This window comes from Euleptes europaea, chromosome 16 (genome assembly GCF_029931775.1).
Source record: "Euleptes europaea isolate rEulEur1 chromosome 16, rEulEur1.hap1, whole genome shotgun sequence".
In the NCBI taxonomy this organism is placed as follows: Eukaryota; Metazoa; Chordata; class Lepidosauria; order Squamata; family Sphaerodactylidae; genus Euleptes; species Euleptes europaea.
The window spans coordinates 11,369,207-11,382,371 of record NC_079327.1 but is presented as its reverse complement, the minus strand read 5'-3'; the positions used below and the strand labels follow the sequence as shown (position 1 = coordinate 11,382,371).

The window sequence follows — 13,165 nt, the reverse complement described above, 5'->3', positions numbered from 1 at the left end:
AATTGCCTTAGAAGGCGATGTGACCCCTACACCAGCATCTGTGCCACTTGCACTGTGCAAACTGGCATGAGTGCTGGAGTAGTACCACTTACGCCGGCCGCCCTGGATCGCAGCAGCAGTGTGGCCCTTGGACGCGGGTGCGTCGTCCCGGTGCAAGTTCCTGTGCCGACATCCCGGGGGGCGGAGCTGCCTTTAGGCAGCTTCCAAACCCCTTTCAGCCTGGGAACGACCCCTGAAGCAACGGTGGTTTAAAATACCCTTTTTTACCCTCACTGCAGCAGCCAAACGTCTTTGGAGGCGCTGCAGCGGCACCTCGCCCACACCGTCCCCAGCCGCTGCAGCTCTTAGTTGGTCTCACAAGAGTATCAGATTCAGAATTAGAATCTTATCAGATGTCTAAACTAAATATGATGAAATGGATCCTTGCCAACAGCGTTACTGATGGGGAAAGTAGCCCTTTCTGTCTGGGAAAACAGCCGTAGTAGGGTTCATGGGATCCATGTGGACAAAAGTCATGCAGGACAGGGGGTTGCAGTGAGGAGGAGGTTCAGGTGAGATCAAGTGAAATAGTTTGTAGGATCCAATCCATAGTAAATGTTTTTTAAATATATTGCAGTAAATACTAAATTTTACAATTAATGTGTTACTTTGTTTATCACATTTCAGAATACAGTGTGTTATAAAATAATTCCAGATGAATTATATACATGTATTCTGCACCTCTGTATTTCTTACTGTCGGGCGTTTCCTGGCTTCTGGCAGTGCTGGTGGTGCCTTTGCTGGCATGGGCTGGGGTCAAGGGTCAAACCCCTCCCTTGGCTCCTCCCTCGGTTCCACCCCCCCAGTCTATAAAGGGCCTTCTGATGAGAACTCCCCTCATCTCTTGGCTGACCCGCATGCACCCACATGCTGTCTGGGGGCCTCTTCCATTCCCCATCCCCACCTGTCTGCCCATCAGCTGTTTGGCAGCAGCTGGGGCTCTGGCGGCCGAAGCGGTGGTGCGGGGGAGCTTGCTTGTCTCTCTGCTTCCCCACGCAGTGGCGGGTGTCGGCGGCAGCTCTCCCCTTCTTCCCTGGCCAGAGCTGGCTCCTCCTGAGGAGAGAGGAGGATGAGGCGGGCTTGGGCTCGCACTCTGCGACGGGGAGCCTTGAGGAGACCCACCAGGAGTTGGGTCACTGGCAGGCGGACCTGACTTGGCAGGTTAGGGTCCCAGGGCCGCAGCAATGGCTGTCGTCCCAGGACACTTACCGTTTGAAAACTCTTTGCTTAAATAATGTATGATAGGACAGACTTCTGCTTATCTTAACAGGATGAAACGAGGAAGAAAAAACAGCAAAGCCAGCGATCCTTTATCTGATGAGGAGAATGCAGCAGATGGCAAAAAGCCGAAGACGGCGGATCAGGGATGTGCCGGAGCGCTTCAGAGCCCTGATTGGGGAAACCTCATACCGGATATTGTTCTGCAGGTGTTCCAGTATTTGCCCCTCCTCGATCGTGCTCATGCATCGCAGGTCTGCCGCGGGTGGAACCAGGTGTTCCATATGCCTGAACTGTGGAGATATTTTGAGTTTGAACTGAATCAGCCGGCTACGTCTTACTTGAAGGCTACTCATCCAGAGCTTATTAAGCAGATTATCAAAAGGCATTCCAATCATCTACAGTATGTTAGTTTCAAGGTAACTATGCTTTTTTTAAAAAAGTTACTTATTTTGTACATTGCTGGCCCTCTTCCAACTCCCTGTGTACTCATCTCCCCCCCCCCCAGTAAAATAATTACGCTGGTACCATTCAGTTGCTTGACGGGGGAGAAACTGAATTTCTTTATCTGTCCCAAACAGCCAATTAATGTGTCTTAAGAAAACAGGAAAAACTGAAACAACATTCTTTTGCAGTGGGGTAATAATTTTTGCAATAATGATATGCTCGGATCTAACAGAGTGTAGCATAAATTTCTTGGCTTCCACCACAACCCAGAACGACCCATGAAATGATGTTCCTGGGGGGGGGGGGGTCTCCTGTCCCCTTCAAGCAAATAATTTTGGGAGGCGTTCTATGCTGTAGCAGGAGGTAGAAAGCAAGAACGTTGCTCTTCACTGGTGAAAATCCTTCTGCCCAAAGAAACAAAACCATAGATGATGAGACTGTGTGGATATACTTTTGTGCCTCACAAAGACACTGAAAATTCATTTGAATTTTAATTCTTTTTTTGTTAAAGGGAGAAGGGGGAATTCTGGATTCATAACTTTCAGTAGCTGTTTGTGCTTACTAATGTGATGTTCTTTAAGATACACAGTCTGTTGGCCAGGCTTGTCAGCTTGCAAATTGGACCACCAGGCTAAATGAATGGTTTTATTTGTGTTTAGCCATAGGCTGTTACAAACATATCATGTGGTATCAAGGATACCACAAGTACATAATAAAATATTAGATTAATAACATACTGGATTAATAATAAATATACATAATAAAACTTTGCTAAATCGATGCATACAAAATAATAACTAAAAATTGCGGTGGTGTCCCAATCGGCCAGTGGGACCTAGCAACCATTAAAATCAACTTGGAGGATCTACTCCCTTAGCAGCCATATTGATCCTTATTTTCTTTGCTTCCACAACATACAGGGCAGTCCTCTAAGAGACAAACCCATTTGTATCTTTTAACAAAAATATTAGTTTCTCAGCTTTAGGACAGATGTTTAGACCAGAAACCAACCCAGCAAGTAATTTAGCCCTAGGTTTCACATATAGAGGGCATTCAACCAGGCTAAATGAGTACAATGAAACAAGATAAAGGAGGTCACTTTCAGGTCAGGTGGTCCAACGTATATGTACGTTGAGTGAGTTCCTGTTGCTTGTAAAGAACATGATGGTTTCTGCTTAAATCTTATAGCCAGTTACTGATTCCTGAGCACAAAACAGATGCGTACGTCTATTGAGCTTCTTACATTTCCTTTTCAAATAGATGTCCGGGTTCAGTTTTTTTCTCACTTGCAGGGAAAAGCAATAATTTGACTCTGGTTGTTGGGAATTTATAGATCCTTGTGGCGCAGAGTGGTAAGTTGCAGCACTGCAGTCAAAAGCTCTGCTCACAGCCTGAGTTCGATCCTGATAGAAGTCGGTTTCGGGTAGCCGGCTCAAGGTTGACTCAGCCTTCCAAGGTTGGTAAAATGAGTACCCGGCTTGCTGGGGTAAAGTGTAGACGATTGTGGAATGCAATGGCAAACCATCCCATAAACATAGTCTGCCTAGTACACGCCAGGATGTGACTTCACCTCATGGGTCAGTAATGATATAGTGCTTGTACAGGGGACTGCCTTTACCTTTTTTCTTTTTTTTTACCTGTTGGGAATTTGTACCAGAATACAAATTGTCATATAATGAACGGCCCTTAAACACATGAACACATGAAGCTGCCTTATACTGAATTAGCAACCATCAAGGTCAGTATTGTCTACTCAGACCGGCAGCAGCTCTCCAGGGACTCAGGCAGAGGTCTTTCACATCACCTACTTACCTAGTTCCTTTAACTGGAGATGCCGGGGATTGAACCTGGGACCTTCTGCATGCCAAGCAAATGCTCTACCACTGAGCCCAGCCCCTCCACAGCCCTTAAATGCAGATATGCCACAGAAGACATTAACAGAAAGATTCACTGTCTGACTCTTTTGTTTGCAAAATTTCCCAGTAGATAGAATAGGAAATGGAGTCTGGCGGCCTGTAGGCAGAATCTGGACAACAGAAGTCTTCTGGCTGTCATTTAAAGGGTGGTGCCAAGAGGAGCGGCAGCTTTTCATTCTAGCTGTGCTGAGAGAAAGTTACCTCGATGTGGGCTTGGAAGAGGCAGGATAATTATTGTGCAACTCCGGGCTTGGGAGCGGGCCAGCCAGCTTCCGAGTGGGGGAAGTAGATGGCGGAGTACGTGCCTCTGCAAAGCGCCTGCTAGGACTAGAGCTGGGAGTCTCCAGACCACGGTGCAGATGGCACAGCATTGCCAAATGGTTAAACGCAATTCATACTTGACAGCAGGGAGTTCTGTTTTTTTTAATCAGGAGAGCCTGCTGATATCAGTGGGGTGTACTTCTAAAAATGCAGGGTTAGAGTTGGGCAAACAAAATGACACAGCACAGTGGCCAAAAAAATAAGTATACCACACACAATTATAATTAACTGTACTATCTTAATTTGAAACTGGAAACATGAATTCAAGCAGACACAGCGCAATTGACTTGGAAAATAACTGAATTAGCAACCTGGTTACACGGAACACTACTGATTGTGAAGCCAGCACATAATACAATCCAAAATGAATTGAACATTGATAATAGGTAGTCCAATATATGGAACATGGACTACAAATTAAGATAGTACAGTTAATTATAATTGTGTGTGGTATACTTATTTGTTTGGCCACTGCTGTGTCATTTTGTTTGCTTAGTCTTCTTTCAGCACAATATTTAATAGTTTCATTACTTTGGGTTAGAGTTGGGGGCACAAAACTGAATTACCAGTTATAATAGTTAAGAACATAAGAGAAGCCATGCCAGATCAGACCAAGTCCATCAATGCCAGCAGTCTGTTCACAGAGTGGCCAACTAGGTGCCTCTGGGAAGCCAACAAACAAGATGACTGCAGCAGCTTTGTCCTGCCTGTGTTCCACAGCACCTAATATTATTATATATAAGATAGTTATAATAAAAACATAAGAAAGGCCATGCTGGATCAGACCAAACCCATCAAGTCCAGCAGTCTGGTCACACAGTGGCCAACCAGGTGCCTCTAGGAAGCCCACAAACAAGACTACTGCAGCATTTCCTGCCTGTGTACCACTGCACCTCATACAATAGGCATGTTCCTCTGATTCTGTAGAGGATAGATATGCATCATGACTAGTAGCCATGAATACCCTCTCCTCCACGAACATGTCTGCTCCCCTCTTAAAACCTTGCAAATTGGCAGCCATCACCACCACAGGGATGTTCCACAATTTAACTATGCTTTGTGTGAAAAAATACTTCCTTTTACCTGTTTTGAGTCTCTCACCCTGTTTTGAGTCTCTCACACTCCAGCTTCAGCAGTTGTTTTCTTGTAGTCCATGTTGCCGGACTGTCATGACTGTAGTGTGTTAAACGGTAGCAAGGTTTGTCATCTTTCTGTATTCAGCTGAAGTGGCAAATAGTAGGATTTAAGAGGGTTGCTTTGGTTGATGGATGCACCGCGGTAGTAGTACTTCTCTTGGCAATTCATTCTGTTAAGATGCTGTTTTTCTTGTTATTCTGCATTCCTTCTGAATGTATTTTCCTGAGGAGACTTAATAGGGTGTCTTAATAGCCGTGAGCAGATTCAGAAAGGAACTAGAGAACTCAAGAGGAATAGACTCCTCTGCAGTATTTCTCAGGGTGGAAGTAGTTGGCCCCCAAAGTAATCTAATATCACCCCTGACCAGAACTCTGATCTTGAGATGGAGATAAAAATAAGGGAGGTGACCAAAGAGAAAACATTGCAATAGTGTGCTACCTAAACTGCTCTCACACTGATTGGGTAAATGCATGTTTGAGTTGCGACAGAGAAATCATTTCTAGATATCCCAAATGATTATGCCTTGGAACAGTTAATCATGGAACTAGCTAGAGGAGAGGCAACACAAGACTTGTCCCTGATTGTTATTCAGGGTTTATACGTGTGAAATACAGTGTTGAACTCGAGGGGAACAGTTACTACAGTTTATTAAGTTCTAACCGGAAGTTTCCTCAAAAGTTCAACATTTGATTTCAGAAAAGGAAATTTCTAAAAAAAACCTAGGTGGATTTGTCAAAAAGGAAGTTGAAAGGGGTTAAATAAAGAGGATCAGATCTCTTCGGTATGGTTAGAAGTTACTTAAAACACCACTAATTTAATTTCAGAATATATACTACAGGTTAGGAAAGGTAACATCAAAACTAAGATGACCGCCATCACAGTTAAAGTCAGGGAGGCCCTCTAAGGCAAAAAATCTCCCTTTAAAAGTTTGGAGCTTTTTGGTTCAGAAAAAAGGTGGGATAGAAGCTCATACAATTGAGCATGGTGTGAAAAATGTGGATAGAGAAACTTTACTTCCACTCCCAAAACACTGGAAGTCGGGGTCAACTAATTAAATTGATGGACAGGACAGAGGAAAGGAAGTACCTCTTCCTGCAAAGCATTGTTAAATTGTCACTGTGGCAGGATATGATGACTGCCAATATAAGTGGCTTTTAAAAGACATTAGAAGAAGTCACAGAGAATCATCTGTGCTCAGTGTATTTCTAAATACCAGTTGCTGGATGGCAACAGCGGGGTGAAGTTTTGGCCTCCACACCTGGTTGTGAACCTTCTGAGAGATCTGGTTGGGTAACAGAGAGCCAGCGTGGTGTAGTGGTTAAGATCAGTGGTTTGGAACGGTTGACTCTGATCTGGAGAATAGGGTTTGTTTCCCCACTCCAGCTGGGTGACCTTGGGCAGTTCTCAGACACTTGTAACCCAGGGGAACCCCATTTTGATCTCAAAAATTTCATGGGCAGCAGCAGCTCTGACCCTTCAGAACTGGGGAGAAGCCATTTCCCTGTCCCAGCACTACAGACAATGGAAAGCTTTGTTTTCCTTTTAGCTGGATGACACAAGAAGACGTAGCCCTCTGATCCTATATAGAACTAGTGGACCTCATGGGGGTCTCCAGTTTGGAAACTGCAGTTAAAATAGATGTTTATGAACCAGTTCTGTTTCCTCAGCTGGTTGCACTTTATAGCGTCTTTAAAGTGACAACTAATTGAGATTGGGGGGTAAGATCCATGAAATTTTAAAAAATTATCCAAAATCAATGTGATCTAAACTGAAGATACTTTTTTTGTTTACCACTTCTTGGAATGAAAACCAAAATTGTAAAATTTGATTCTTTGCGAGTGTCTCCAGTGTTTATCAAGAATCAGAATTCGAATGCTCTTGAGTGAATAAATAGTATGGGAAACTTTGCATTTACTGTTTCGTTTCCTTTGAAGGTGGACAGCAGCAAGGAATCTGCTGAAGCAGCTTGTGATATTTTGTCACAGCTTGTGAACTGCTCCTTGAAAACTCTTGGATTAATTTCCACTGCTCGGCCAAGCTTCATGGATTTACCAAAGGTATTAATGGCTTGCCAAAAATTGAAGTTCTTTCTTTCACACTGCTCTAATATGAAAACTAGGTTCCAGGTGGTTAAACAAGTGATTATGTCTTATTATTTGAGGTGACCGTGAAGCCAAAGAGATGGTACTGTGGGATTTAGTTTATCTTTGGGGGGGGGGAGTTGGGGGTTGGGGGGTAGATAGCCGGCAAGATGGTGCCAACAACTATTCTTAAAAGCTGTAAAAAATAAAAATTTCAGCTGCTTGAAGTTCATTGGTTGACTGTTAAGTGCAATGGTTGTTCTTTCTGCTCCTTTTACTAGTTTCCCAGCCCAAATCTTTCCATCTGCCGTGGGATCATCTGGTTAAGGATTTCTGTGCTTTGGCTTTTGTTGCTGAAAGACAGTCCAGAATCTCTCCCTCCCCCCTCCAAATTTCCTAAAACACTGCCCAAAATGACATTGCACTTCGCTAGGTTCTTTATTCTGTTGTTTTTCTGTAGATTAAAAGAAGTAACTGGACTCCACACATCTGGCACACACACACACCCACACACACACACTTCTTTGTGACCTCAAATGTGCCATTACTCAGCAAGGCCAGTCTGGTGCTGGCTTGGCTGTTTCCCCAGATACACTGTTCCAAGCCTTGCTGCCAAAGATGGGATACAGCGCATGAGAACTGCATTTGGGGAGGGGCTGTGGCTCTGGTAGAGCATCTGCTTGGCATGCAGAAGGGTCTCAGGTTCAATGCCCGGCATCTCCAGTTAAAGGGACTAGGCAGGTAGATGATGTGAAAGACCTCTGCCTGAGACCCTGGAGAGTTGCTGCCAGTCTGAGTAGACAATACTGATTTTGATGGACCGAGGGTCTGGTTCAGTAGAAGGCAGCTTCGTGTGTTCATGTCTCATTTTTGCTGACCGTGCTCATCTGTGCTACCAGCTCCTCATAACTCTATTGCTGTGTGGCATTCTACTGTAATAATTCCACGTTACAAGTTTCCTGATAGCTTCCTAACTCCCCTCATTGATATTTGCAGTAGCCCTTAAGGCAAAGGGGAGGCACACAGCCTTAACCTGGCAACCCGTCTCAGTTTTTTTTTTTTCTTTAACCCCATATGCAGCTGGAGGTAGGCTTCTTTCCAGCTAGATGTGTTATTTGGATTTGGATGCTGTTGGGAGTGCTAAACTGCAAGCTTATGATAAATACTCAGATATTCCACTAGTCAGTCTCAGCTGCGTATTCAGAAGCATCTGGAAAATAAATTACTGGCTCAGGTTTTCAGGTTTTCTACTGTGGATGAAATAACGTTTTGTGCTGTGGGTATTTTGTTTCACATCTTATTAACGTTGTTGTTTTCTCCTTTTTGCAGTCTCACTTTATTTCTGCATTGACTGTGGTGTTTGTAAACTCCAAGTCACTGTCTTCACTTAAGATAGATGATACACCAGTAGATGATCCATCTCTCAAGGTACTAGTGGCTAACAACAGTGACACCCTAAAACTGCTAAAGATGAGCAGCTGTCCTCACGTTTCTCCAGCAGGTGAGCTTGCTCTTATGCTCTCGAATGGTTATCTTTAATTATCCCAATTGGTCAAGCATCCTCTCTGCAATTCTCAATATATCAGTATTATTTTCACTTTTTTATTTTGTTTAGTACACTGATTAACACCAGTTATTTTTTTAATATAATTTTATTTATTTTTTAACAAAGGAAAAAAAGTGTATCATACATACTATCACATACATACAACACATCCACCCTTCCAAGGTGTGCCTATACCCATCATGCTATTAGTAATATCTTCTTAATTGCTAATAGCCAAATCTATTTTATTAATTATATAATAAACAATTTCTGACACCATATTTATCCTAATTATTACTGCTTCTCATTTCTAATTTTATAGATAATATTATTCATCTTGATATTAGTTCGAAAATAATCTGAGTACAAATGGCATTCTAAATTTAAACTAAGCTTTAAAAATTTGCAATATTAGAATACCTGCTCTGGCCATACAGTAAGAATAGTGTTACCGTTGCAAAACTATAACATCACAATCTTGATATACATTTCACCTTATCGATATTATGCTTCAACCTGGTATTTGTTTTACATAGTCATAGTAACTTAGTAAAACCAGTTATTTTGACTGTGAAGGATACAACAATGTAAGGTAGTGTCTTTGTTAACAGGCTTCTGCGGAGAAATGACTAAAGCAAACTAGTGTACTTGGTAATTAAGGGCTGGATGTAGCGACCCATCAGTGGAGGGCTCTGGTGGGCATGGGTCCCCTCCTCCCAGCAGCCCACGGAAAAGTTGCTTCCCATGGTGGCAGGACCTTCATGGAGTAGACTCCACGTGCGTTGGTGATTTTGTTGGAACAAAATCGCCTTTTTCATCCCCTTCTTGCTGTAGCCCACCACCCTGTCTGGGCCGTTACCCCACAACCCCAGGGATCAACTTGTCTGTGATCGGACGGGGGTGTGGGATGAGGGCAAAGTGGGGGAGGTCTGTGATGCGTCCATGAGTGGATCACTGGATCCAAGGCCAGCCTTCGTTCCATTGGCTTATGCTGCCTTAACTGAAGGTGAAATCATAGAGCACATGAAGCTGCCTTATACTGAATCAGACCTTTGGTCCATCCAAGTCAGTGTTGTCTACTCAGACCGGCAGCGGCTCTCCAGGGTCTCAGGCGGAGGTCTTTCACATCATCTGCTTGCCTAGTCCCTTTAAGTGGAAATGCCAGGGATTGAACCTGGGCCCTTCTGCATGCCAAGCAGATGCACCTGACCAATCTTAGATGACCAATAAATAGCCTGTTGTCCTGTAATGAAACAAATCAGCTATTCTGGCTTCAGTGGTTCTTTATAATGTATGACCTAAACTCATTTTAACTAACTGCCTAGGTTTTCTGCTGCAAATCCCCAGTAATTTTATTTGGGTTCATTTCTGGCCTTGGGGGAAATCTGTGAAAGGTTTTGTTTTGTTTTTAGAGTCCACTTGATTGGAAGAGTTTAAGCACATTGTAAGAGACTTTGTTTGTCTCAGGGTTTGTTAGACTGTGAAAATGGAAAAGGAATCCAGGCATTCAGAGGCAGAGTACAGCTCAGTTTTATTAGTCACAAGGCACCGAAGAATATGTTGTTCTCTGCCTGTGGGGTAAGGTACGCCATTACGGAAACAGATGGCCAGCTTTCCTTAGCGTTAGGTCGAAGCAAGACCTGTAGCTTGTCCCGTCAGTCCCAAGGCTCCGCAGTTGGGACGGGCGGACTGTACTGGCGCACACCCAGACACAACAAGCTTTTGTTGGTTTGCCTTTGTGAAACCTTGTTGGACTGGTATGTGTGTCACTGCCTGCACAGTTCATCCAATTGTTTGAGCCAGTGTGGTGTAGTGGTTAAGAATGATGGTTTGGAGTGGTGGAGTCTGATATGGAGAACCGGGTTTGATTCCCCACTCCTCCACATGAGTGGCGGAGGCTAATCTGGTGAACCAGGTTGGTTTCCTCACTCCTGCACATGAAGCCAGCTGGCTTTGTGTGTAGGAGTGGGGAAACAAATCCAGTTCACCAGTTTAGGCTCCGCCGCTCATGGGGAGAAGTCGGGGAATCAAACCCAGTTCTCCAGATCAGAGTCCACCGCTCCAAACCACCACTTTTAACCAATATACCACACTGGCTCTCAGAATTTGAACAGAATGTTCAAATGTATGACTTGTTCCCCCTGCAAAGACATCTTGTTTAAAACATAACGCTTATTTGTCATTGGCTTTACAAAAAAATATATATGAAGTATATACTTTATAGCAGGGGTTCCCCCAAACCTTTTTGGTCTACCGCCCCCTTGGTTCCATAAACTCATCCCCATTCACACCTTCCAATCTGAGATGATGGACATGCACACACAAAGTATTATATTAGGGGTGCAATCCTATCAAGCCTCCTGAATCTGGCTGGGTAACCAGGTGTTTTCTGTGAAGATGGAAAAGAGATGTTAAACTGCTGCGTATCTCTTGCTGGCAGCATCCCTGTGGAGTGACTGTACTCTTTGAAAGTGGAAGGGGGAAAAAACACGCTTACTTGTCCCAATTAGCAATATGTGTCATCCTGGCAGAGTTATTTTAAATTCTGTTTAGATGTCACTCCTTGAGTCACTTCCACAAGAGGCTTACATGTTGCCGAGAAGTTTGTCCTGAATAAAATGCTACCATTTTTTAAAATTGCGTGAATTGTTTTTTTGCTAGTCTTTATAGAACTATTTCTTTTTCCAAAAACCAAAGAAAACACTCAAGCTCTTCGTTCACACAGAGTTTAAGTTTAAGGCAGGTCTTCGGTTGCATGATAGGCTGGGTGATGAAGGCAGATTACTAATGCAGAATTCCCCTGCCTTTGGCTGTCCTAGAAGGAAGATACAAGAAGATTCCAAGATCAGAAAGGCTATGTCCCTGCAGGTCAGGAGACATCGAAACCACCGAGCTTGTATTGTTTAGCTGTTCATTCTATCACGAGGCCCGTATTAGATTCATTTCTCCCCTGAGTGAATTCCCCGATAAGCCAGTAGAATTCCAGACTAAGAAACTCCTGATAGGTGAAACTCCACACTTTCCGCTCCCAACTGCCAAATTCTGTGCCATTGCAATTAAAATTCACAAAAATAGAATGGAAAAAATTACTAAACCAGGCTATACTTTTAGAAATATCAAGTTAAACCTTGTGATTTGTTTTAGTATCCTACATTTTAACATCATTAGTCTTTTATCTGATTTTGTAATTTATACTAGTTTTACAGTTTTATTAAGTCAGATAATTTTATTTATTAACCTTTGGCTGGTCGAACAGATTGTATCAATAAATATATAATGCTGAATTCCCTTTTCAAGGTATCCTCTGTGTAGCTGACCAGTGCCATGGTTTACGCGAGCTGGCTTTAAACTACCACCTGCTGAGCGACGACCTCCTCCTTGCCCTGTCTTCGGAAAAACATGTCCGATTAGAACACTTGCGCATAGATGTAGTCAGCGAGAACCCCGGACAGACGCACTTCCACGCGATCGAGAAGAGCAGTTGGGACGCGTTCATCAGACACTCTCCCAAAGTGAATTTAGTCATGTATTTTTTCTTGTACGAGGAAGAATTTGGCCCGTTCTTTCGTTATGAGACACCCGTCACTCACCTTTATTTCGGGAGGTCAGTCAGCAAAGACGTACTGGGCAGAGTCGGGATGACGTGTCCCCGGTTGGTCGAACTGGTTGTGTGCGCCAACGGATTGCGGCCGCTGGACGAAGAGCTGATTCGCATTGCGGAGCGCTGTAAGAACCTGTCTGCCATTGGCCTCGGGGAGTGTGAAGTCTCCTGCAGTGCCTTTGTGGAGTTTGTGAAAATGTGCGGTGGCCGCCTTTCTCAGTTGTCCATAATGGAAGAAGTCCTGATTCCTGACCAGAAGTACAGTTTGGAGCAGATTCACTGGGAAGTGTCAAAGCATCTCGGTAGGGTCTGGTTTCCAGATATGATGCCCACGTGGTAGAGTCTCTGAGGACTTCACACGGAACAGCACCTTATGTTTTGAGTATACCCCTACTGCATCTTAATCACATAAGCTTATTTAATACCATAGAGTTTTATTGTAATGTGTTCTAGAAACATCAATGTACTGTTTAATGCCAGCTTCTAAAATCTAGGTTGAAGGGAACAATCTGAGGATGTTCAGAGCACTTATATGTAAAAAATATTTTGTAGTTATGCTCTGTTTTTCCATTGAGTTAAGCCTCTAATGTATGTAGAAAATACAACAAGCTGACTGATATTCAGATTCTGTTGTTCCAGATGTTGCTGAGGCACGTTAGAACAGTGATCCCCCCAACATGGTGCCCAGCATTTTGTTTCCTGCCCCCAACCTGCTGCTTCCCCTTAATATTTTTCCCCCATAGCAAAGAGCCTGTCTTGGCTTTTATCTACTCCATTGGAGTAGGAGATGGTTTAGAAGAGGCAAGACGCATCGCCTTGGCGTCTGCAGGGAGGCGCCCATTGGGAAATGGCTGCCTCC

At 43.7% G+C, this 13,165-nt stretch overlaps 1 protein-coding gene across 1 annotated transcript; it reads left to right on the top strand.

The window, feature by feature from the left end:
* The first annotated feature begins 1,310 nt into the window (after positions 1 to 1,310).
* On the top strand, positions 1,311 to 12,666 carry FBXL3 (F-box and leucine rich repeat protein 3). The gene is made up of 4 exons (XM_056861780.1): positions 1,311 to 1,676; positions 7,013 to 7,135; positions 8,489 to 8,660; positions 12,003 to 12,666. Exons 1-4 carry the CDS (start codon positions 1,311 to 1,313, stop codon positions 12,644 to 12,646), a joined length of 1,305 nt encoding a protein of 434 aa, XP_056717758.1. The 3' UTR covers positions 12,647 to 12,666.
* The last annotated feature ends 499 nt before the right edge of the window (positions 12,667 to 13,165 follow it).